A 26547-nucleotide genomic window follows, 5' to 3' on the forward strand; every position below is an offset into this window, starting at 1 on the left:
ATATTGGAAGTTCTATCCTTCATAATAAGTACAATTACTTTACTAAAATTAAACTTTTAACACAATGATGATCTTAAAGCAGCTCCGAGTAACATTTAAATATCTTTTAAACAGCCTCATGTTTCCTCACATAATCATAAATTACCTTTAACAGCAAACGAGACCATCAGTGCAAAGAAAGACGTTTTTATATAGTTTTTATTACTGCGTTTGGTCTGGTCGCACACCCAGTCCGATTTTCGGTTCACACGTGCATGTTCTATGGTCACATATCCGTATTGGTCGCAGATTTTAGTGTGGCGCTGCAACGTGATTTTGAGAAGCCCATCCCTCCAGGGAAGGGGAGCGGGAGCCTTGTTTGAGACAGTTGTTTGTCATCATAATGACTGATAACGGGGCTGAACCATCAAAGAAAAAAAAAGAAAATGCAATGAAGAAAAGCTAAAAGGGAGAGTGATAGGCGGGCGGGAGGGCGTTGCCAAGCAAGGTATACACAATTTCACGGTAGCGAACTAGACTGCAGTGTTTACTCCTAAATGAATGAGCGGTAGCCTACTAAAACACAGTTTACTTTGCCTCACCAGCATCATCAGATGACCATTATTCATCTGAAATAGTCATTATTTACAACAACATAAACACATTACCTCATCGTGATCCATACTAACTGCCGTCTCTCGTTCATTCGCTTTGTGTGAGGACACGTAATCTTTCAGCTCCTTGAGAGAGAGTAGTTAGGTGACACTGCTGCATCAACTCATTGCAATCAGGTGTGTGTAGCACTGACTGGCATTAGTTGATGCTGTGTCACTAACCACTCTCACGGAGCCGAAAAGAGTCCGGTGCCCTCACACTTTCAACACACGGACATGCACTATATTGCTTCTTGATCATTTGAATCTCGCAGCCCGGCACGAGCTAGAAAACAGCTTCATGACAGCTGGCGTCGTAAAAATACTACCGCTTTTGTCCAAAGGGGCCGCCAACGTGCCATGTTACTCGTAGTGGCTTTAAACTAGGGCTGTCAAGCGATTAAAAAAATGAATCTAATTAATTACAGGCTCTGTGATTAATTAATCTAAATTAATCGCATACTTATATGACTCTTTTATGCCTGTTTATAAACAACTGTAGGCCTATAGGCTACCGTTCGTCTCTCTCTCTCTCTCTCTCTCTCTCTCTCTCTCTCTCTGTCTCTCTCGCCGTCTCTCGTAACTTCTGTCTCTTCCCCTCAGCCAGGCTTCTACATTAAATACATTTAGGAACTAGGCTACTAGCGCCGAAAAAAAACACAAAAAAACAAGCAGGCTAAATGACGCGCGCACACACACACACACACACACACACACACACACAAAGGAGGAAAAAAGACAGGCATATGCTAGGAAGAGTGAGAGGGGGCTGGTGTCCGTTTAGACGATCGCAACTAGCAAAAAGGTAGTCACGGCGGAGAATAACATAAGACGTATTCCTACCTTCATGCTTATTTGCCCGGAGCAGCCCATAACACATCCATAGAGCCCTCTCTGCTTCTTTCTTTACTCTTTAATCCCGTGCGGGTCGTGTCCGCAAGATACAGGTGCAGCTCCGCTATCGTCTCACCTCTGTTGCACCGGGTCAAAGGGCAATATAGAAGTGCGATTAATCTGCGTTAATTTTTTTAATCGCGTTAATTTTTCTGTGATTAATTAATCGAAATTAACGCGTTAATTTGACAGCCCTACTTTAAATGCATTGCACCATTTTTTTCACCATTTGTTCATGTGAGTGTGTCCATACACGTGTGGATGTGTGTACTGCTGGTAGTGCTGGCAAACAGCAGGCTCTGAGCTGTGAAATTAAATCAGCGCGTGTGTGTGTTCTGGTTTGCGCTTCTCTTCTTCTCTTATGTGTGTGTGTATCGTGTGCATGTTCATGTTCATGTGTTATTATTGGTGAATTCTGTCAAAATAACTTGCTCTATATTATTGCAGTAGTTTAGATTTCTGAAAGCGCTCGTCATCTTACCCTCAATCTTGGCCAGTCGAAACAGATCCTGGAGTCTTGTGTTACCTGAAGATCACCATGTCAATCGCACGCACACACTTGTGGGTTTGAGTGACAAAGTCAAGGGTAACTTCAAGTTAATGAGAAGGCGTTCAGGTTATAAGGACAGGCCTGGTTTCATGCTGACTACTATACTTTTGCCGCAGTGGCATGACCTCTCTGTCTGATCTCATCAGGGGTGATGGCATCAGCGCTTAGTCACGTCTCCCTGAGGGGTGCGTGTGATTTGAGCGACCCTTATGTAACAGACCTAGCTATCTGTCCTAGCTATCTTATACATTTAAGCTGCTTTACATCTATCTGAATCCTTTATCATTAGTCCGGATGACGCGGCCTGGACCTGTGTCACCTATTGTTCTAAACCGACAGTGACACGTCCCCTCAGTGGGTGCCGTTATGGCCAGAGGCTATGTGTATTCTGGGTAGAACTGAGCTCTTGTCGTTATGCTTTTGGCAAGGAGGACATATTTAATCCCCTGTGTCATCACCTTGGCCCAGACGCTCCATGCCTTGCACTGTGTATGTATGTTGAGTGAAAATGAAAATTAGAAGTATAAAAAGCACCAAATGCAGAAAAAACCTAGTAGTTTGGTGGGACATGATTTAAAATGTGGCCTAAACTAAATGGCTATACTTTTTACAAGAAGTGAACTTAATACAGGGTAAGACTCTAATGCCCGAACAATAGTTTTATTAACGATAAAACTGGCTGCATAATGTAGACTGAAGATGTGATTACTTTGCATCGATATTACTCATTTTAATCTAACTAGTTGAAAGACAGCTCTAAAACTAGTTATGGACGGTGGAAATGTAAACGATTTATCTGTTGTGTTTTTTATTACTTTATTGGAAAGTTGACCATAGTGCTGGTCCATTAAAGTTCATGTTTTCCCCTGTACCCAGAGTGCAGACTGTGCAGGCCTTTTCCAGGGTTCACATCTCTCTGTTTTTACGCCTTGCCGGTCATTGGCTCCCTCCCGACCTGGAGCAGTCTCCCTGGGACTCTCAGAGGAGGAAACTGCTCTATTGTCCCCTGACCACTCTCACTGGTATGCAGAGAGAGGGAGGGCAGGGCAACGATACATTTAGAAACTTGCATACAAACGCAGGAATTCCTGCAAGGTTCTTTTCACTTTGTTGCCTTAGACTGGGAGGGATTTTATAATACAAGTCAACTCCTCCGTATCCCTTGTATTCTTTTCTTAACCCTGGATTCTGATATACGCACTCTTTATCCACTTGAGTTTCATGACATGTATGGGTTGTTAGTCTATTCTCATATGAATTCTATTATATCACTAATTGAGTCTACGGAGATGGAGGACAGGGTTTAATATTTATATGTGTTTGTGTCCCAATTAAAATGAATTTCATTTACTGAATGTATGACATGCAGTGACAATAGCATCAGCAGCTTTCACTGCTGTTTCCCAGAAACAAGGACATTTACCATGATAGTAGGAATGTCATTAGACACTAAAGTGGCAGATGATTATTAGTGTGGAAGGGCTAAAGGCAGTGGAGAAAAGAACAAGCTAAAATGAAAGGTCTCACTGTTCTTATTCGCACATGGATATAGAAAACAGCTAAAACACACACACACACACACACACACACACACACACACACACACACACACACACACACACACACACACGCACGCACGCACACACACACACACACACACAGAGTTCTGTCCAGGAATCTGTCTCTAAATATCAGCCTTGAAATTTTTAATGTTATAACTTCATCACCGCTATGCTGAATGCCAGCCAGGATGAGCTAAGCTGCACTTGTTTTGTGTGTATGTATGTGTGTGTGTGTGTGTCTGTCTGTCTGTCTGTGTGTGTTATTTATTACCACAACGTGCCTCAGTCCATATGCGTGCACACACAGACACACGCATGCACTTGCATACAGCATCTGTGTTGAATGAAACAGTGACTTCATCGCACAACCTGAGGACTCCCCTTCAGAAATGATTCCTGGCCTGCATTACACACACCGATACACATACACACACTCTCTCTCTCTCTCTCTCTCTCTCTCTCTCTGTCCCAGAAAATGAAAACAAACTGAAGAATGAAAAAAAAAAGCTATTGTGAGATAGAGAGGATGCATCCCACTGTACTATAAATAACCCAGTCAAACTCTGTGTTGCTAAGGCTGGCTCAGCAGCCTCCCTTTCATCATTCCTCACCCCTTACTCTCCTCCTTCACTCACTTCCTCCCACTCTTTTGCCTCCCCCTCCTCCCTCTCTCTCTCTGTCCCTCTCTCTTATTCCTTGTCACAAATGAGTGAAAGTGTGGCAGCGCTGTTAGGCAATGTTCTCATGCTGTGATTCTGAATGTGTGATTTCATTTCATTTCATTCACAACCTTTCCTGTCCCTGCGCAGAGCTGCAGAGTTGTGTAAACACGCTGAAGAGGAAGTGTGGTGTCTATAAGAACCCCCATCAGCCACATGTCAGGGACAGTCAGGTTGACAGAGATGGAGGGCGAGAGAGGGAGGTGTTGTCACTAAGTTATAGAGAGAGAGAGAGAGAGAGAGAGAGAGAGAGAGAGAGAGAGAGAGAGAGAGAGAGAGAGAGAGAGAGAGAGAGAGAGAGAGAGAGACACGTCGGCCTATTTCAGGTTTAGTCTTGTTTTCAACTCAATACGACACCTCTTACGTCCACGTCTTTCGTAAAAGGGTTGCAGCAGGGTGAGAGGGTTTCTCTTGATTCTGGTGTATTCTGACATCATAAACTCAAGCTAAACAAGATGGGACTCATGGTGAAAGCAGCTCCATCTGCTGGTTGAAAATGGAATTCTGATACTACTACCTGCACTGCTATTTTTTTATTTAGTAGAAAAAGGGTTATTGAGTCAGTTTTCATGTCTGTCCTGGGTTATGGTGTGTTTATATATGGAAATGTTGATTGGTCCTCTCTTAAAGAAAGATGTGACTCACATTGGTATCTTTTAATATGTACAAGCCCTGACCGGGAAGCTACCACATTATCTGACTGCAATACTGCACATTTCAGATGGGAGTCATTCATCAGACCCGCTCCACTGACATGCTCAATTGATATGTTCCACATGCCTGATCTGAGCTCTGAAAGACAGCTTTTAGCTTCAGTGCCCCCGACTCCCTGGAACAAATTACAGCAACAAATTCAAATAAATATCTTCATATTCTTTAACAAACTTAGACATGGTGTCTTAAATCTGCCAAACTCTATACCTGTAATTGTTTGAAATTGAAAATATCTAGGTTGTACTTTCAGCCACGTCATTTTCATTCCAGTGATTCATTTTAAATCACTGTCTAAATGTTTCAATGGTTTTGGCTCAGTTCATCAGCTTGTTGTGTATTTGATGTTTTTTTTTTGCATTTGTACATTATGTTTGTGTTGTTGTTTTCGCTTTTGCATTTTTGTTTGACTCGACGTCATCGGAAATGAGGATCACCCCTCAACGATCGCTCGACTATAAATCAAGGATCAATGAAAAATGTGTTTTTAACTACTGACACATCTTCTCTGTCTGACTCACAGCAGAATGATGCAAAGGAGGAAGAGGATGGAAGAACAAAGGACCTGTCAGAGAAAGAGGTGTGGACAAGGATAGAGGAGTACAACGCTCAAGTCTGCGAGAACGGCATGAAACTGGTGAGTTTTCAACACGATGCGTGGTTTGTGAATACTGAACTGTGCTGTGTTGTGCCAAACTGACAGTGGAACTAGATTATTTAGAACTTCCTCGCCTTTGTCGTTTGGTATAGAAACAGGAAATTGAGCTTTTACTGTAGATTGATATTATACAAAGGTAGGAACAAAAGTAGAATGTTGGGGTAAGAGAGATAACTGTAACGTAACGTGTTACATTATATATCTCAATATGTCTTTCATTACACATTTTTGATCCTGATTACTCCTTACAAATGTAAAGCTCCTCTTTTTATATATTATTATTATATTATTGATATTAGGTGGGTTAAACAGACAGTTGCACATATTTCTCTATTATGAAATTTGATTGTAAATTTTCCAGTTATATTCTCTGAGATGCCTTTAACTCATCCACCCTGAGTTTATGTGTATTCTGTGTTTAGCAGGTGCACATATGACCACAACAAATCCCTTCTTTGAGTGAACGTACATTGCAATAAACGGGGGGCCGTGTGAAGTTGCGGGGATGGGGTGGCCACGCAAGGGGGGTGGGGGTGGTAGTGCGAAGTAGCAGGGAGGAGCTTGGGTGGAGCTTAGTCCTGAATCTTCAGTTTACAAAAAAACAACCAACAAATGCTCCTATGTAAAATACAGCCAGAGAGAGGAGGACTGTGCAGATAAACACACCACCACATATTCTAGTGAGGCAGATGTGATCATTGAGAGAGATTGTTTTTATATGACTCTTTCATTTATTTTTTCATTAAAATGTTGCATAGTGTGCCTCTAAGTTACTAGGCACTAGAGAGTGGTACCAAACTCATCCAAGTCGATCCAATAACTATGTTTCCCAAAAATGTCAAACCATTCCTTTAAATTACCACATTAAGTGCTTCTTTTGAGTCCTGCTATCGTGCTCACATCAACACTGAAACATGTCTTCTTTCTCTCTCTTTGTGTGTCCTAGGCTTCAGATGGATCCTACACTGGATTCATTAAGGTCCACCTGAGGCTCAGTCGACCGGTGACCGTCCCCTGTGTGGAGGTGGTGGGCTCCGAGGGAGGGTCCAAGCAGACGGGCGGCGGCTGTAATCAAGCTCCGTCAGAGTGCAAAGAGGAAGGCACGGACTGTGGGCAACAGAGTGAGAACAGGACCTCCTTCTATCTACCCTGCGACTGTGTGAAGCAGCTCCACATCAGCTCTCTGACCACCACCAGAGAGGTCATCCAGGGCCTGCTCAAGAAGTTCATGGTGTTGGACAATCCCCGCAAGTTTGCCTTGTACAGACAGACGCACCGTGACGGACAGGGTGAGGCCAAGACACCCTGTTAAGGGCTTATTTGCAAAAAACGAAACAAACAAAAAAACCTTATGTATTTTAGACAGCATTAAATAGTGTAGTGTCCAAAAAACTCTTTGTACTTCTCACAGTGCCGATGCTTTTTTCAGCCTCTGCCTGAAACGTTCCATTTTAGAGCTCTAAGTCTCTTTAAGCCCCGCCCTTTTTAAAAATCCAGTTTGCTCTGATTGTCCCTGAATCTAACTGCCAGTTAGATTAGATTAGGGGTATCAGGGGGTGTCCTTATCACAGGTGGAGGTATTGCTAAATCAGGTTGTTAACGGGGCGTGGCCTAATCCCATATGACGTCATAAAGGGAGAGAAATCTGAGTGGGGTTTTTGAACACAGGTTTCCATAAGGGCGGCGGGGAGGTGGAGAAAAAGAGAGAGGGTTGTTTTTTTCTCATACTTTTTGTATACACTTGGGACCCATATCAATGTTGAAAAACAGCGAAAAAGTTCATTTTACATAACAGGTGACCTTTAATGCTTTTTTTTCACCCCCGTCCAGATCTGTTCCAGAAGCTTCCTCTGTGTGAGCGTCCTCTCCTGCTGAGGTTGATAGCAGGGCCAGACCCGGACACGCTCAGCTTCGTCCTGAAAGAAAATGAGACTGGAGAGGTGGAGGTGAGAAAACACACTTATAATCACACTCTTGGTATGATATGAAGGCAGATTTAAGTTACAGTCCCCTCCATAAGTATCAGAACAGTGAGGCCAATTCCTTTATTTTTGCTGTAGACTGGAAACGTTTGGGTTTGACACCAAAATATGAATATGAGACAATAGATCAACATTTCAGCTTTCATTTCCAGGTATTTACATCTGGATCTGATACACAACTGAGAAGATATTATTTGTAAAGGAACACCACATTTTTAGGTGAGCAAAAGTATTGGAACAGATGGACTTAAAATAAATCTAAGTGAATACGACCTAATATTTTGTTGCAAATCCTTCACTTGCAATAACTGCATCAAGCCTGTGACCCATTGACATCACAAAACTTTTGCATTCTTCTTTTGTGAAGCATTTCCAGGCTTTCACCGCAGCCTTATTCAGTTGCTGTTTGTTTACTCTCTTCAGTCTCCTCTTTAACAGGTAAAATGCTTGCTCTATAGGGTTTAAGTCTGGAGATTGACTTGGCCAGTCTAAAACCTTCCATTTCTTGACCCTGATTAACTCCTTTGTTATTTTTGCAGTGTGTTTTGGGTCATTATCTTGCTGCATTATGAAGGATCTTCCAATCAGTTTGGTTGCATCTTACTTTAAATTGGCAGAAAACATTTTTGTGTAAACTTCTGAGTTCATTTAGCTGTTGCCATCATGTGTTACATCATCAATGAAGATTAATGAGCCCGTCCGAGAAGAAGCCATGCAAGCCCAAGCCATGACATGGCCTCCACCGTGTTTCACAGATGAGCTTGTATGTTTGGGGTCATGAACAGATCCTTTCTTTCTCCAAACGTTAGCCTTTCACTTTGGTAAAGGTGCATCTTGACAACAACACAGTAACACATGATGGCAGCAGCAATGCATGCAACCAAACTGATTGGGAGATCCTTCATCATGCAGCAGGATAATGATCCGAAAAAACTGCAAAAACAACGAATAAGTTCATCAGGGGCAAGCAATGGAAAGTTTCAGACTGGCCAAGTCAATCTCCAGACTTAAATCCTATAGAGCATGCATTTTACCTGCTAAAGAGGAGAGTGAAGAGAGTAACCCCCCAAAACAAACAGCAACTGAATGAGGCTGTGGTGAAAGCCTGGAAAAGCATCACAAAAGAAGAATGCAAAAGTTTTGTGATGTCAATGGGACACAGGCTTGATGCAGTTATTGCAAGCGAAGTCTTATTCACTTTAATTTATTTTAAGTCTATCTGCTCTACTAAAAATGTGGTGTTCTTTTACAAAAATGCTATATTCTCAGTTGTGTATCAGATCCAGATGTAAATACCTGGAAATGAAAGCTTAAATGTTGATCTATTGTCTCATATTCATATTTTGGTGTCAAACCCAAATGTTTCCAGTCTACAGCAAAAATAAAGGAATTGGCCTCACTGTTCCGATACTTATGGAGGGGACTGTATGTACCTTTTGTCACAACAATTCTAACAGCAATTATGCAGTCTCCTGAGGCAATATTGTTTCTTGGTAGACATTCATGGCATGCCAGTAGCAACATGTAACCTATGTGCAGTGCTACTATCATCTGTTTCCCCTCCTTTCTCACTCCTCTCTCTCTCTCTCTCTCTCTCTCTGACAGTGGCATGCGTTCTCTGTGCCCGAGCTACAAAACTTCCTGGTAATCCTTGGGAAAGAGGAGGCGGAGCGTGTGCGGACAGTGGAGCTAAAATACACTGTTTACCGGCAGAGACTGCAAAAGGCCCTACAACAACATGAGCCCTGACCCCCGTCACCTGTTACCTTATGACCCTCAACCCAGAGGGAGACACTGACCCCTTTTTCCAGTGAAGACCCCGGGCACCCCCCCACCCCCACCACCCCTAATCTATTTCGGAGCTGAACTTGTCTCCACCCTCCACATATACACCCAGTACGTACATAAATACATACATACATACATACATACATACATACATACATACATACATACATACATACATACATACATACATACATACATACATACATACATACATACATACATACATACATACATACATACATGCGTACATACATACATACAGTACACCCATACACATATGCCTACCCTTTCTCAGGACCTCCAAGCCCCCGACCCACCCCCACCCAACACACACACACACACACACACACACACACACACACACACACACACACACACACACACACACACACACACACACAAAAACCCATGCATCCACACCCAGAGGAGAGGAGAGGAGGGCTGTCTGCTGATTGGACAAGTAGTGTTTTCATTGCCAAGGACAAGCACGAAAAACGACTACAACAAGATCCGAAACTCTGACTCGAAGTCTGATTCGGCAATGACATTAACCCACGGTGTGTGTTAAAGATCCCCTCTTCTCCCGCTACTGCTGCTGCTGCTGCTGCTGCTGCTACTGCAAGTGTTACTTATGCATGAGTCTCTCTAAGCTCAGCTAGGGTTGTATATCACCGCCATGTATTATTTTTGCGCTGGAATATAAGACGCGTGCAATTGTAAGGGAGGGCGGGCTAGAGAGGCAGAATTAAATAAAGGGAATGGTAAGATTGGAAAGTGGGTTCCATTCTGTGATGTGTTTTTTTTCTCAGGGAGCATGCGTTGAGCGAAGAGAAACCCTAAAGGATGACAGAAACTAAATCCCCCCCCCCCCCGCTCCCACACCAAACCTTTTTAAACCACCTATGTCCAAAATGTCAGCCTATTTGTATCCATTCCTAGAAATACCATTCCTAAAAGCCGTGTGCAGATGCTGTCAGAAGGATGGACAGAAGGATCCCACCCAGTAACTGCTCCTCCCCACAAACACAAACCTAACCTCTCCTTACATGTCAACTGTGACTTTATTTCCCTTCCCTAGATCCTTAATCGGACCACTCTTGCAAGAAATCTTAATTGTGTGAGGCTATACAGCTCCTTTTATCTGACAACTTTTATCGTAAAAGCGATGTCACTATGTTGTTATATATGGGATGCATTTGAATGTGTGAGGAGTGTTACACCAAAGTTTAAAAGGAACAGATCTATCAAAGGGGAATTGGAAGCGATGAGAGACTTTTGGAATTTTTCTAATTAAAGGTGGTGCAATTTTTTTTTTTATGGAAAAATGGAACCGGCTTCCATTTTTGCACCTGTAGATGCAGGTCTAACATTTGGCTACAACTCCGGGGCTGGGCATGCATCTCTGCTTCTCTTTTTTCTGTCATCCCCTTCCCTCCCCCCCCCCAAAAAAAAAGATACAAAATATGTATATATGAAATTCATGATAATGGCTATGATGTATCAATGATGTGTTTGCAATGCATTTGTATTGTGTAGACACTGGAAAAAGAGTGACAAGGTTTAATTTTGTTGTTATTATATAAGATGAACATTAATATTCTTTTGGAATCATTCCTACTGTGTGTGTGCGCGTGTGTGTGTGTGTGTGTGTGTGTGTGTGTGTGTGTGTGTGTGTGTGTGTGCGTGCGTGCGCATGCGTGTATGTGCGTGCGCACGTGATGCAGTGAGGACAATTTGAATAGTGTTTTCCAATGTGTCATCAGCACTCCAACATTGGGCCTCACTTATTAGGTATTAAATCATGAATTGAGTGCAAATGCGTAATGCAATACATTACAACTGCACATAAGGTTGTTTCTAGGAAATATATCTGGCTTGCATGTCTCCTGAAACAAATGCATTAAACCAAAGCATTTACTATAAACATTTTCCACACGCCAGTATTTCTCCATCTTTTATCTGGTGTGATAGAAGCACTGATAAATGAGATCGGTTGTCCACGAGCACATACTCCTTCTCTGTAAACCCAAAACTGTTTTTTTTTTCTCTTTTTTTTAAACCACCACCCAGAGCCCAAGCTGTTCCTGCTGGCAGTGCCTTTTGTTTCATGTGCCCCTGTGTATTCTATGTAAGGTGTGTGTTTCAGCACACAGGTGCCTGAGTGTATGTACGGATGCTTTGTGCAAATCTGTGTTTCTCGGGTGGTGTTGTATATGTTATTTTTCTTTCCTTCTCTCACCCTTAACACATTTGTCTTTCCAACCAAAACTGTGTGTGTGTGTGTGTGTGTGTGTGTGTGTGTGTGTGTGTGTGTGTGTGTGTGTGTGTGTGTGTGTGTGTGTGTGTGTGTGTGTGTGTGTGTGTGTGTGTGTGTGCGTGTGCGTGTGCGCGCTAGGTGCCTGCGTGTGGTGTGTGTTATTTATTTCATGGTCCACCTACTCCATATGATATTATGTGAAGGTTGTTGAGACTAAATGCTTTTTTTCTGCAATTTATTTTGTTTTATTTGAAAAAGTGTGTATGAATAATACGAGTACTACTGTACAGAATATCAAGGTTAAATAAAAAAAAGGTCATCCCTTTATTGAAATGTTGTCGCATCCCTATGCATCTGGCTATAACTGCTGAAGGTCACACAGCCGTCTAAAACACAACTGGAGTTACCTCTTCTGCATGAATTGTATCATATTGCAGTGTGTCTTCATCACCAGGTTCCAACTGGTTCGCTTCAACCCTAACTTGAGCAGAAACCCACTTTATGTAGGACTGTATTGCATCACGTATAAACATCTTCTCACACAGAAACTGTTTTTCTCAGAAAGTTATAAACCACAAGGTGTATCCCAAGAGGAAATCCCCGTGAGATGACCTTCAGTTACCTTGACTGACAGAGGGTTACAAAAAAGAAAAAGAGAACGGACACTTGTTTGACTTCTCCATCGCACTGATTGTCAACCAATGGCGTGAGAATTGCTGCAAAGGAATTAATAAGTTATTACTGCAATTTAGTGTAGGTCATCATCATATTGTAGAGTGTTAATTCAAGATTGTAGTGTTTGCAGAATAAGATTGATTCATTAATGCACATCTCATAAGAGGGATGGATGTGTAACAAGTTCTAAACAAGACCCAAGTATAAAAGTGCTGAGCTTTTCGTCTTGTGTTTTCGTCACCAGAGGCCGGACATGTATGTATTTCAAATCACCAGCAGGTGGCAGTACGCTATCTAAGCTGCATAAACCGTCTAAACATGATGACTGAGTGAGTGTAACCGCAGTTGTAACTACTTGTAAGAAGTGTGATTTTGTTTTCATGTGTTCTGATGCTCTTTGCAGCAGACACAATGAAGCGTTGATATTTTGCAGTACCACTCACAGTTCAGTGCAATGCTTCCCTTTCATATGACCATTTTCAGAGTGGAATCTGTTATCAAACGGCATTTAAAATACAGTGTTTGACCAATACACCCACAGGTGTCAGTCTCTGTCAACTGGATCTGAGAACCAAATACAGCCAGAACTCCCAACCCCTGACAAGGACCTGTAGGTAGCTTTGCACCTGGTCCCATCTATTGCTGTGGTTGCAAATTCAATTGCTGTGTTCAGAGCCTGGCTTAGCCCACACACTTACATCTTGAACTATTTGGAGACTCAAGTGCAACAAGTGGATAGATTTTAAGGAATTGTCACCCTACTCTCTCTATGCACCACCATCTAAGAATAATCAGCATGGCCAAGCTGGCCTTAAGGCCTGGCTGCTTCCCAGAGGGCTGCCTGAAACTGTGTTGCTTATTTATGGCAGCAAATATAGACAGACCCCTCTTCTCACCTCTGAGAAAGAGCTATGATTAGCATCATCCTCTGCCGGGCATGGATCACTGTCTGAATTTAGCCTGTTCCCCTTCTTGTGCCGGCCCCGGTCTCACTATGTCTGTCCTCTGCCCTGCCCCTAACTATATCTAGCCCTGTATATATCTTCATGCCCTCTCCAGTTTCAGTCCACCGTTTGGCTTTCAGTGAGTGCCCAAACAGCACTGTATGTGTGGAGGATACGCCGACTTAGCCCTTGGGCTGCAACTGGTGATTAGTTGTGTTATCAGTTCATCTTGCTCATTGTTTATTATTATAATGTTTGGTCTACAACATGTCAAAATTGTGACGAATTCGCATCTCAATCTGCCAAAGGCCAAGTTGAATTTAATTGCCAGTTTTGCACGATCAACATTTCATAAACCCAAGAGATCTTAGAAAACTACCAACCAACTTCAAGAAATCAGAAGTAAAATTATTGGCAAGTTTAAAAACATCACAGAGCATCTATTTAAATATAATTTGTCTGAGTAGCTTCTTAATACAATTTGAATACTCCCCTGAGGCACTCCTTAACCCCTGATCCTTAGGGAAAGTGATGCAGAAAATGGACCAAAGTTAATGTATTAACAAATTATTAACATTTACAATTGCATAGTCGTATTACGGTCATTATTACCTTCTATTATAGATGTGCCAAGATTTGCAGCTACATTTTGAACCTTTATCAGGTCTAATGATTTATCGACATAGCCAACTGAAAATGTGATCATTTATTACCCCTTACTGACTATGAACAAGTTGACTTCACTGACTCAGCTGCCTGGAAGAGATAATTCACCTTTTATACTATTGGCAGTTTTACTATATGGAGCAAACTTACAGTGTATTGCTTGTGCGCTGTACACAGCGCACAAGCAGTACTTGTACGTGTACAGTGTTCAGTATTCAGTATTCTCAGTGTACAGTGTTCTCAGTACTGTACACGTACAGTAGCCTACTGAGAACACTCAGTCTCCCGTGCAGAACCCTGGTCGGCCGCTGCGGGGCGCTGTGCTTCCTGCTGTGGTGTGAAGGCTCGCTAAGCACCGCCCTGCTCGCCCCCTCCCTGCTGTGTTCTCCTGCTGACTCTAGGCTCAGCGAAGACGCCCTTAGCAACAACACACAGCTGCGTCGAATAAGACACTCGCACCGCAGAGAAGACGGATTAAACACCGCCGCTTTGTTGCACTGAGTACAGGTGAAGCATCTTTCCCGCAAAGGTGATGCCCCGGTTGCTTCTGCAGTTAATATGTGGGGGACTTGAGTTACAGCTAGCGAGATAGCCTGGGCTAGCCGTGTCCCCCCCGAAGAAGAAGAGCGAAGCAGCCCCCAAGCTGTCCCGAAGGAGGACACAAACCCGGGGGTCCAACGAGTGCTAGCATCGCTGTTTGCTAACTTCAAAGTCAGCGTTTACCGGGAATAACGACGGGAATGGTGCACTGGATCGATTCACTGCATCGAGAGAGAAAGGCGAGGGGCACACGGGTCAGACCACCAAGCTGTGATACTCGGACTCAAACTATTTTTAACAGAGGGAGCGGCTCTCGGTCGGGCGAGTGTTTTTTTGTGGCTGTGCGAGCTAGCTGGCTAGCTTACTGAGGGAAACGACCCCCACACCGCTGCCTGCTCAGGTTTTTCAAGTCAGGAGGCTAATGTTAGCCAGTGCAGCACAGTGAACACACAACTCTGTGGTTTTATTAAAACGAGGCTTAATTAAAGTCAACGCCAAAAAGAAAGCTAGCTTACCCCCTGGGGTACAATAACTTGAGTTGGCCCAAACAAAACAACAACTCCGGGGTTCTCGGACACCACTTTTGTAGTCAACTTGAGTTATAAATGCTGATAGCTAAGTTTGCTACGTGAATACAATTTGAATCTTTGTTTTCCTACTTTTTTATTCTGGATTTTTTCTTCACTTCGGATGCTGGCATCACATTTTACGTGCAACCATGATGATAATAAGCAGAAAACCAGAGGGCCCAATAGCAACAGGTAACCACAATAAAGTCGCTACTTCTTTGTCCAAAATGTTGTCGTAATTGTCTTGCCCTTTGCTTTTGCTTAAATTCTACGTTGATGTGAAAACGCTGCTTGCAGCTCGTTTTTTTAGCTGAAGTTTCACACTCTAAACAACTCTTGGCATTTACAAAAATATCTCGCGTCTAAAATGGCCTTGATGGACTTTTTCTCCCTCTATCTTTGATCTGTTCTCAAATGTCACGTCGTGTCATTCTGCGGACAGAGAACGGACAGATAGCATATGTCACGACGTCGTGGCCGTGGGCATATCGCAAGACACGGGTTGTAAACATGTTTTCTTTTGCTTTGTGGTTCCATAACAATCACGAGGCTTCTTTCTTTGAACGTTTTTATGAAGACTATCAGGAAGCTCTGCGTCTTTACGGCTTACCAGTAAGCGTTTACCCTCTTATCATCATTTGATAAGCCTTTTTATCTCTTTATAACAGCTGTTTCTGAATTTGTAGCTTTCCAACGTCGTCACTGTTATTGCTTATATGCATATACTGCATTAATCATAGTTGTTCAATTTTGTTTGTAATGTGTGTTTGCAATACTTGCGATTTTTAGAAACTGCATGTTTCCCCATAAAAATGTAACTGTGAGACTCTCAACCCTCTGTCAAATGGTGTACTCTATTGTCTGTAAAGAGACACTTTGTTCAGGACACCAGGAAGAGAGGGGGTGGGCAGAAAGCTGTGACTTTACCCTGCCACACTCCCAACACTCACGTTTTATGAAGGCCTCTGCTGTATGTCTGTTTGCTTAAACCTTGTAATCTACCCTTTGCTGTGTGGAGAGAGAGAGGGGGTGGGAGAGTTCAGAGAGCTGACTGCCAGCGGGACATAGTCAGCTGGATGTTTGGTTACAGAGAAGTTTGTGCTCTTGTTTAATTTTTAGTCCCCGGGGGAAGTCTGCTTGGAAACAAAGTCACTCTGTACAGAAAGTGCTGAGCTCCCACTGAGTGATTAGGAGTCTGCAGAGAGCTAATGGGGACGTACTTGCTAATAGAGTATGTGAATAGGGTGTGTGTGTAGCCTTAATGCCTCTGTTTGCTGTGCGCTGCAGGTCTAATGCATCTGTATCCAGGCAGCAGGTCTAATCTGTTGACGAGCTGGGAACTCATACTCTGACGCACCTGTACATGGTTACGACAGTCTCAAGGGCCGTTCGGAGAAGACGCCAAACCTTCCACAGTTTCGCTAATGAGCTAACCCGACACAGTAGCTCTGCAAATGGCTTATGTTGACAGGGCAGGCTAAGCCATTGTTTAGTCACTAAAACTGGAAACCTACTTCCATTTGAAGTAGCTACGAGCTAGCAACTTCTGTGTGCTAATTGACCGTTGAGACGAACAGACGGCTGGTGGCCGTTTGTCATTTGAGTAACTGGCATCCTCCTACGGTCCCCAAATGCACCTCTCATCCATCTCCTCTGTCTGTATTCATCTCACACTACGTGTTTGGCTTGACGCCACAGAGGTGAGCACCCACACGCAGAACTATTGAATGACAAGCACCCACATTCAACCATAGAAGCTCTATTTCTGAGCACACCTGGTGTGTGTGTGCAGTACATGACTTGGTCTGAACGGACGGATCGGCACACGGAAAGATGCTGTCGTCACAGAGGCATCTGTTACCCATATTAGGCCAATAATACCACTTGCAGCGCTAGAGATCTGGGGCCCTGAGCCCTATCTAAGCTAGCCAGGTTGGAGCTCTGGCCTTGGATACAATGTATTGGGACACAATAGACACAATGGATGTAACGGCTAGTAATGGCCTTTTCATAGTAAATGTGGCCTAGGATGTTGTGGCAGACAATGTGCATCCCCACCGGTCTGCAGAGACCAGTGTTGTGGTGTGCTGTCCTGCTGAGGTTAGCGATAGGGATTTGTTGGGCCATACTGTTTGTGTTATTCCAAAGCTAGCTGTTGGAACGGCTAGGTGTATTGATGAACCATTGTCGGCCTCTAGATTGCATTCTGGAGATGCTACCTCTGAACCTGATTCCCGGCCTTTATCAGCCATTGTGTCTTCTGGTGCAGATTTGACGATTTCACATAATCACACTGATTTATTTGTTGATTTTTGTTCCCTCAGCGCGCCATGGAGACGGTCTGTATGACTCGTACATGAGGACAGACCACATCCTTAAGGACGAAGCAGATCCAAACAGTCCGTCTGGGCTGCCCCCTATGCCCAAACACACTGTAAGTACACACACACACCAGACACACAAACACAATGCCAGTAAAGCCATATTTCCTGTGCAAAGCACGCTCTGTCTGCAGACATCCTGTTCCTCAGGGAGATATTCCCCACTCAGCCCTGTTCCCAGTCACATTCGCACCACTCCCCACTCTTGCTTTGAGTAGCTTATCTCTTTCCTTATCTCCAACCTGTTGTAATTCAGTCATTTTATACCATGGAATGTGTATAACTTGATCATCATGTGAGTAATATTGATTATCAATTCTCATGATGGTGTCAGATAAGCTAAAGTGAAGAAGCCATTTTGGGTCTCTGGCCAAAGTAAATAGAGATTCAACTGCAATTACAATCTAGTGTTTGATTGTGCGAAAAGTATTTTTAGACATGGATATTTACCGGGAAACCAATAACTGTCATTGGTAAGATGGCATTCAAAGGCAGTAAATGTAGTTGCTGATTTTAATATTTTTTTTAATTAACTATCGATATATTGTTTTTGTTACATTACTTTCAGGTCCCAAGTTATTGCCAACTCGGGGTTGGCCTTTGTCTATTTAAACATATTTTACACTAATTGATCATTAAAAAAGGGGATTATTGGTTCATCAGCACTTACAAAATGTCACTTATAGCCCTAGTGTTGTACCTTTCCGCTATGTTTGCCTCTATGAAAAGCTCCTTTGGCAGAAAGTGCAAACGCACAGACAATATAACACTCCACGGCCTCCCCACTCCACCCCAGGAAAAAAAGGCTGGTTTTATACATTGTAAAGATTTATTGGGCTTGAAAATGTGACCCACTAACAAAATCAGCAATCAACATTCTCCCCCTCCTCCTCCCGTTCTTCTCTCCCATTTAATCCGCCATCAGTGGGGCTAGCACAGAGGTTAGGCCTAGTTTTCTATTCTAGTCCTGCCCCTTTTCCCTTTTGTATTTCACTGTCACGCTCACAGAGGTAATATCCTCTGTTTCACGTGACTGATAATAACGTGCCCCAGTTCAGAATGTTGTACAGGGCAGAGAGTTGCCTTGTGCATGTGCGCTATTAAATAATAAACTGATGTGAGACGAAAGGACAAGCTAATAAAACAATAGCGCTTAGTTCCAGTTTGTAATATAACGATGAGTGAGGTAGTGGATGAGACTGCTCAAGCCTACTACAGACATCAATTTCATGTCTTACATCCAAGTTATGTCTCTGCGTGACCACAATTTGTCAAAATATTGTGTGTGACAAGGTCTGCACGTGTTGAGTGGGGAAACTCTTTCCATGAAAAGGAGAAAGGCTTCCTCGTGTCGTGTGTCTTTTTGACAGCTAGGACTTTAACTCTCCTCCGTCTGTTGCACTATGCAGATTTGCACACCGAGGAGTATCACTATCAACACAGTATTACCCGATGGTAAAGCATATTCACACTCTCTACTCTAGTTTATCATATCCATCATGATTACTTTTTTTTTTAATGTTTTCAAACTGGCGCCCTCCGGCCCAGTCAATCAATTATGCATTGCTGTCAGTGCTCCACATGCAGAAAGTTTGATTTTTTTTTTTTAGCCAGCATATGTGTCAGTTTGAGGGCAAAGGGGCTCAAATCAATGACATTCACTGTGTTTGTAGAACAGCTTTGGGACAACAGCTGCATGGTACCCTGGGTCAGCAGCAGGGCTGTTGTAATAAGTTAAGACTATAGTTACATGTATGGAACCCCATCCTGCATTCCAACCTCTATTTCAGGACTCAAACTTACAACATAAACACGCTCGGAGCTGAGTCCTCTGTCAGTGGAACATGTCAGCACCTAGTTTTAATGTACGTCTCCTGGTTGCACAGTCTTTATCAGCTGACTTGGTTTCAGCCCAGAGATATTCTACGCCTCTGTGTGTTGAAGCCAGAAGCTCCACAGGGCAGCATAGCAATCTAATGGGAGAAAAAAAAAACATTCTGTCCAAAATCCAAAAATCTTGCCTCGCTCACAGGGGCGAAACCACTCTGCTGTTATAAAATGCTTGCATGAATTAGAGACAGTCAGTGTGTCTGTATATAGGAAGGCCAGGCTGAGTTCACCTTGGTGTGCCTTATTAACAGCCACGCTGCTCCTACAGTATAATCTAACTTTAATCACTGTCATTTCCCCTTGCCCTCCATAATCATGCGGAGGGTTCTTTCCGCTGGTAAGAGAGGGAGAGACGGGGAGTGAGAAGGAATGAATTCTTTGGGTTCGTGAGACAAGCCTATTGCTGCCACGCGAGACTAAAGACCCAGAGATGTCCTGAAACTTTCATAATGCCTTTAGGTCGTCCCAAGCAAACTTTTAGAATTTTTAAAAGTCCCTCTTAAAGTTTGTGGGAAACTGTGTGAAACGTTACTTGAATCTTTAGTCCAGATACAAAGGCAATCCCTTTTTTGCTCAATCGGAATGTAAGTGTGTTTTTCTCTGTGCACTGTAATTTGTGCTATTCTACAACAGCTGAATTGTAGGTTTGAACGACCGGGGTCATTGGCAGTCGATTTTAACATTTCAAATCCTTTTCAGGAAGTTAAATGCTGGACTTAACACATTAAAGGATTATTGCAACACTGAGCCATAGATCGCTTGTACCTTTTAACCTCCTTACAAGACGCTAGCAAGCAATAAGGCGGGGGTGTGGGCTGTTTTGCATGAGTTTTGGTTGGGGGTGGAGAGGGGTGCTGTTATTCTGAATTTCCTACCAGACTGGATCTAGAGACCTAGTTGTGCTGGTTCACCTACTGCATTCTGCGTCACTGCTAAATGTTCGCTGCGTGTGAGTAGTGGTGATGTGTGAACACATGTATCCAGAGGGTGCCATTCATCTTTCTTTCTTTTTTTGCCTACGAAACTAGCTTTAGAGACTCATTGACTCCATTTTATATTAATACATATGAAGTGTTGACATGATTCAAGCCAGCAAATAATGACTTTGTGCACAATATGTTCAGTTGCCCCCTTAGTTGAGGTCTTGCAGGCTACAAGAAGCCTTTTGGCATGCACACTGCGTCCCTATTCTGTAGAAAGACACTCACAAAACCAGATGAGTCCTCTCCTAAGGCTATTGAGTTCATTCATACAACACAATAACCGACATCTCTTATGCACAATGAAAGAACAATATGTACAACCTGTTTGTAAACTGGATGTACAGCAATGTAGTGTTTACCAATTAATTAATTGTCTCTGTCTTCTTCTGATAGGTTGTCGGTAACAAGACAATCATGAGAGATCAGGTAGCTGTGCGGGGTAGCCAGCTGAAGGTCAAGTACATGTATGAAGACTCAACCAACAACCGTAAGATCAACGCCATAACCACAGCAAGCATTCAGAACAGTGGGACCACTGGTCAGACGCCCAGCAAACCCTCAGCCGTCTCCAGCCTGTCCAAAGAGCACAGTGTAGACAGGTGAGAAAGATGCACCCATGAAGACAGCAAAATAGCTTAAAAGCACTTTTTTCAAAAGCATGTTAATTGGCCAAATTTCAGTTGTTCATCAGCATGTTTCTGTTTCCATGCTTGTTGACCACAGCACTGAATCCAGTAAGGGCTCCAGTGAATCCTCTGGGAAGCTGTGTGGCCCCCTCACTCCCGACCAGGCCCTGAGACTGTACCGATCTCAGCTGACCACCCTGGAGCACACAGAGATCCACTCCTTCCCAGACATCTACTTTGTGGGACCCAATGCCAAGAAGAGGCCTGCTGTTGCTGGGGGCAACAACAACTGTGGCTTCGATGACGAGCAGGGAGGATACATCCACGTCCCCCACGACCACCTAGCCTATCGCTACGAGTTCCTCAAGGTCAGACACACATGATGTCATGTTGTCAAGTTTTATTTTGTAGGCGATCGTGATTACAGTTGAGTCAATTAAAGTTATGATGTTTCTCTAAAATAAATTTGAGCAGGTTTTAAAATCCCTGTCTTGCCCTATTCAGATTATTGGTAAAGGTAGCTTTGGCCAGGTGGCTAAGGTGTACGACCACAAGACGCAGCAGCACCTGGCTCTGAAGATGGTGCGCAACGAGAAGCGTTTCCACCGGCAGGCGCAGGAGGAGATCCGCATCCTGGAGCACCTGCGCAAGCAGGACCGAAACGGCACCATGAACGCCGTTCACATGCTGGAGAACTTCACCTTCAGAAACCACATCTGCATGACCTTTGAGCTGCTCAGCATGAACCTCTATGAGCTCATCAAGCGCAACAAGTTCCAGGGCTTCAGTCTGCCTCTGGTCAGGAAGTTTGCACACTCCATCCTTCAGTGCCTGGAGGCCCTCAACAGACACAGGATCATCCACTGTGACCTCAAGCCAGAGAACATCCTGCTCAAACAGCAGGGACGCAGCGGCATCAAGGTAGGACCGCAGGAACATTCATGGGCGCTCTATAAAATACAGTTGTTAGGTTTTGTTTATTTGCTGTTTACACATACAAATCTCTCCTCTCCTTTTCTGTGCCAGGTCATTGACTTTGGCTCCAGTTGTTTTGAACACCAGCGGGTGTACACCTACATCCAGTCTCGTTTCTACCGAGCTCCAGAGGTGATCCTGGGTTCACGCTACGGCCTTGCTATAGACATGTGGAGCTTCGGCTGCATCCTGGCGGAGCTGCTGACCGGCTACCCCATGTTCCCTGGAGAGGACGAGGCAGATCAGCTGGCTTGTGTCATGGAGCTGCTGGGCATGCCTCCACAGAAGGTCCTGGATCAGGCCAAGAGAGCAAAGAACTTCATCAACTCCAAGGGCCACCCTCGTTACTGTGGAGCCAACACCCTGCCCACGGGGGCCACCGTGCTGACGGGCTCTCGCTCTCGCCGGGGCAAGATGAGAGGTCCTCCAGGCAGCAAGGAGTGGACCGCTGCACTCAAAGGCTGCGAGGACCCCACCTTTACTGACTTCATAAAGAAGTGTTTGGACTGGGACCCCTCGTCTCGTCTCACCCCCAGCCAGGCCCTCAGACACCCCTGGCTGTACAGGCGCCTACCTAAACCCCTACCTGGGACCGACAAGAGCCAAGGGCCCACCATGAAACGGCTCCCCGAGCACCACAGCACCTCCTTCCCCTCTATCCTGGTCAAAGGGGGGCCTGGCTTAGGCACCACGGCCGCCAACAACAAACTGAGGAGCAATATGATGGGAGATTCTGTGGAGGGCATACCTCTTCGCACAGTCCTACCCAAACTTGTCTCTTAAAGAGAGAGAGAGAGAGAGACACCTGTAACCTCCTCTCTCCCTTCCACTTCTCCCTCCTCTGCACTCCTCAGGAGGAGTCAGAGATGGGAGAAAGTGGAGCCTAGGTTTAAAGACTTTAAAAAAACGTTTGGTTGTTCTTTTATTTGTTTTTCTACTGAGAGGTGTCGACACCCCCAGTTCCTGGTTTTTAATATTAGCTGAACGGAGCAAGAGAGACGGACAGTAAAAGAAAGACTCTTTTAATAACTTTTTATACAGAGGTTTTCCTTGAGTGGCTGTGGACTTTCTGTATACAGCCTTTGATGAGGCCTGATTTAGATAATGCTTTTCAGAGAAAGTCCCTGTGTGAGTGGACTGCTTCATAAATGAGCAAATGTTTTTAACCTGTGTGTGTGTGTTCTCATGTATGGTCAAACACACCTGCACAGTCACTCGCTTCACCTCACACTCTTTCTTAACACTCGAGGGGACGCCACCCGTTCTCGGGAGGCGTCTGTATGAGTGACACTTGAAAAGGGCTACAGAGATTACGCTTATCAGGTTAGTTAACAAGCAAAGATTTGTTCAGGCAACATAATTCAATGGAAGAAGAAAAAAATCATGCTTTAATGTTTTGGCTTTTGCACACACTGACAGTTATCCCTCATACATGCGTGTGTGTGTGTATATACATGAATGCCTTTACAAAGGTTATGAGGGATTGGCATTATGTAGTGACTGATTGGAAAAACATTTTTTTTAGCAATAAACTACTCCTTTGTCCCTATTTCTAATTGCGCTGGTTTTCTACCTTTCCTGATCCCCGGTGCTCGCATGTCAGCTCAATATGTGACAATAGTATGTGTGTGTGCTCTATCTTTGTGGTGCTACTGTGGGAGACATTGAGAGGGCATAGGACAACCTATTTACAGCCACCCTCCTCCCTACTCCACCATTTGAGTGTAAAGAAGGGGGGGGGGGGAGAAACCAGCAACTCCACTCGAACTGTCACAAAGGTGTCAACGTCACACTCTCTACTTCACAAACTGGTTTGCGTGAGGCTGGCTCCCATATACTAAAACATAGATATATAGATACATAGAAAGAGAGAGAATAGGAGCTGCGAGTCATTGCACATACAGACCTGTAGGCTGGAAAGTTGGCGTTCGGAAAGTTAAAATGTATATATTTGCCACATGCCCATGCCTCTTAATTGGCTGCTGCGATTGTTGGCAGCGCATTTAATCCTAATGAAAAGAATAGTGCAAGGTGAGAGAGATCAAGGGATAAAATGAAGGGGGGGTATGTTTAGAATGAGCCAAGGTGTTTGCTATTTTTCTCTCAGGGGGGAAAGGTGTAGACGAGGGGAGGCCGGGCCAGAGACTAAGAAGGGTTTTCATGGTACTGAAGGAAGAAGAAGCGTTACTCAGGGAGACTTACTTGATACATCCCTTAATCTTATATAAACTGTGTTCCACTTATAGACCTCTTGTCCTGACGACGGATGAACATGCATGCAGTTCTGACCCCAAGAGAGAAAGAGAGAGAGAATGCGTATATGAGTGTTTCTGCGAAGGGGTTCTGCATGCTCCACAATCTGACCTAGATTCTCTCTCCTCCCCCCCCAACCGTCTCGTTCGCTCATGTCATACTCACTCTCGTCTCATGTAGGACAGAGAACCTCTTACACACACACACACACAACATACACACATAAATATATTGTGGATTTTTTTGGTGCTGTTCCGAAAGGCACACATACACAGACGTGCACAGAAACACGTCGGGTGCATGTTGAATGGACCACAGCGCTCGGCGAGTTCTTTCTCTCGTCCCTTGTTTCCTAAGCGAACGTGTCAGGGATTTCTACTCTGTCTCCATTTTGTTTTGTTTTTATAGAAGTGCTTTCTATTGCTATTCAGTCCAGAATATCCGAGGTTGTAAAAGAAAAAAAAAAAAAAAAATGCAAAATCGGAAAAAAAGGAAAGTTGTATACAGTCATGTTGTATTAGTGGTGTGCGTTAGTAGGAGGGTGTTTGGTGTTTGCAGCATGAAATCACAACCTTGTTATCAGACTGAGTGACAATGAGAAGAGAAACTGTACAGTAACCAAATGAAGTTGTGATAGTTTCTTTTTTTTCTAAAGAAAATAAAAATGATTAACTGAAATATGCTACCCTCTGGCTTCATTTCTGATTTTGAAAACACATATTTTGATATCGACAAAACAGGCTAGGCTACATTACATAACCAAAAGTGGATTGTATATCAGTTCCAAACACAGCGCGAGGAAAACTCCCTTTTATTTTTATCTGAAGATCTGACCAATCCAGTATGTCCAGTTCTCAGAGAGACGGATAAGAGAACATTGAAAACACCGTGTCAGGCCAGTTTTTGGGAAAGCAATGTTTTCCCTGAATTTCTTTTCAGCCATTACAGTGTTGTTTTCTGCTATTTGAAACCCGGGGGCCCGTCGTTATGAAACAAAAGTGTATCTCCAGACGGCCCCTGGTTCAGACGGTTGAGCCAGTCACTATAAATGTGAATTGGATTTCAGTCTGCGATCGGGTTACGGATTCAGCGAACTCGGGGACACTGATGAGTCAGTGGCCTGTGACATAACTTCAAGGCACCGTGCGATACTGACACTACCCTGTTATTATTATACATTTCCGTAGTAGTCATGATAAATGAAGAATAGACCCAACGAACCTTGTAACACGCGTGTGAGGATTCTCAGTCATGGAGGGTGACACTGAAAAGGCCAAGGGGAAGGTCACGGCTGACATTTAGCACGTCTCAATTGTGAAACGTACACTAGTAATGAAAGTTAAGTTGGATTTTGATGGGATTTCCTTAACAAACTCGACACAGCTGATTTAATTAATGATTAATACGGGTTTGTTTACAGTGAGCTGATGAACAAGCTCTGAAAACAGTTGGTTTCATTGGTTTACCAGTCTGCACTGACTGGTAATTACTGGCTTGTAATGGTGTTACTTGACGATCACAGCAGGTGCTCACCATTGACATTCAAGCTGGGTTTCAACAAGAGCTGGCCATCTATTGTAACAATTGTGGCCCTTGTTGACTCAGTACAGTTCAATAACAAGTAGAGATTTGGGGACCAAGTCAAGTTTACACTAAGATTATTTTAACGTTTAACTGTGAAAGCACTTTTTGTACCGCATCGGTATGTGTCTTCGACTTTGTTCCTTTCTCTCACATTTGTCATGCGCCCTATAGGCTATCTGTATGGGTAACATGACAAATGCATTGGGAATACACTCTCCTGTAATAATGACTGGTAGAATGTTCATCTCCGGTTACACTTGATGATTCATGGATGTTTACACACGCAAGCTGGTGCCCCGAGGGAAGCAAAAGTCAGGTATACACGAAACCAGAGGAGGAGGAACCGGTTGAGCAACATCACCTACTGACGATGAGAGAGAGAGAGAGAGAGAGGTGGTATTTGGTAAGTGGGCGTGGGTATGCTTAGGGGAATTTAGCTCAGGTGTAATGCAGGCTCATCTGCAAAGTGTGATGGAAGATTTCTGGTGATAATTCACAAGAGCTGCTATTTGTAATCAGCCTGGGACGTGGCTCACCCTTTCCATCCAGTTGTTGTGGCCTCATTGACTTGTTCATTCAAATTACAATGAGATCAGGTAAGACAAGCAGGCAATGTACTGTATGAGAGGGTACATAGATGATCCTCTTTTAGCTTAAAGGAAAAAGTAGTTGTCGTGCCTTTTCATATATTGTTCAAGAATTTGAGTC

At 43.7% G+C, this 26547-nt stretch overlaps 2 protein-coding genes across 2 annotated transcripts in view; both read left to right on the forward strand.

The window, feature by feature from the left end:
- rassf5 (Ras association domain family member 5) overlaps positions 1-9621 on the forward strand; it is a gene marked incomplete at its 5' end in the record, with an annotated part of 31774 nt that extends 22153 nt beyond the window's left edge. Inside the window, 4 exons of the mRNA XM_080026623.1 lie at positions 5592-5705; positions 6673-7015; positions 7557-7672; positions 9314-9621. Coding sequence (XP_079882749.1) covers positions 5592-5705; positions 6673-7015; positions 7557-7672; positions 9314-9457 — 717 coding nt within the window. The 3' untranslated portion in view covers positions 9458-9621. The remainder of the gene's footprint in view (positions 1-5591; positions 5706-6672; positions 7016-7556; positions 7673-9313) is intronic.
- A 4869-nt stretch (positions 9622-14490) lies between these two features.
- On the forward strand, positions 14491-24874 carry dyrk3 (dual specificity tyrosine phosphorylation regulated kinase 3). The gene is made up of 6 exons (XM_080026033.1): positions 14491-15339; positions 17472-17581; positions 20795-21000; positions 21125-21395; positions 21532-21948; positions 22054-24874. Exons 1-6 carry the CDS (start codon positions 15297-15299, stop codon positions 22783-22785), a joined length of 1779 nt encoding a protein of 592 aa, XP_079882159.1. The 5' UTR covers positions 14491-15296; the 3' UTR covers positions 22786-24874.
- Positions 24875-26547: the final 1673 nt, after the last annotated feature.

Source organism: Ammodytes marinus (assembly GCF_949987685.1).
Source record: "Ammodytes marinus genome assembly, chromosome: 4".
NCBI lineage: Eukaryota > Metazoa > Chordata > Actinopteri > Uranoscopiformes > Ammodytidae > Ammodytes > Ammodytes marinus.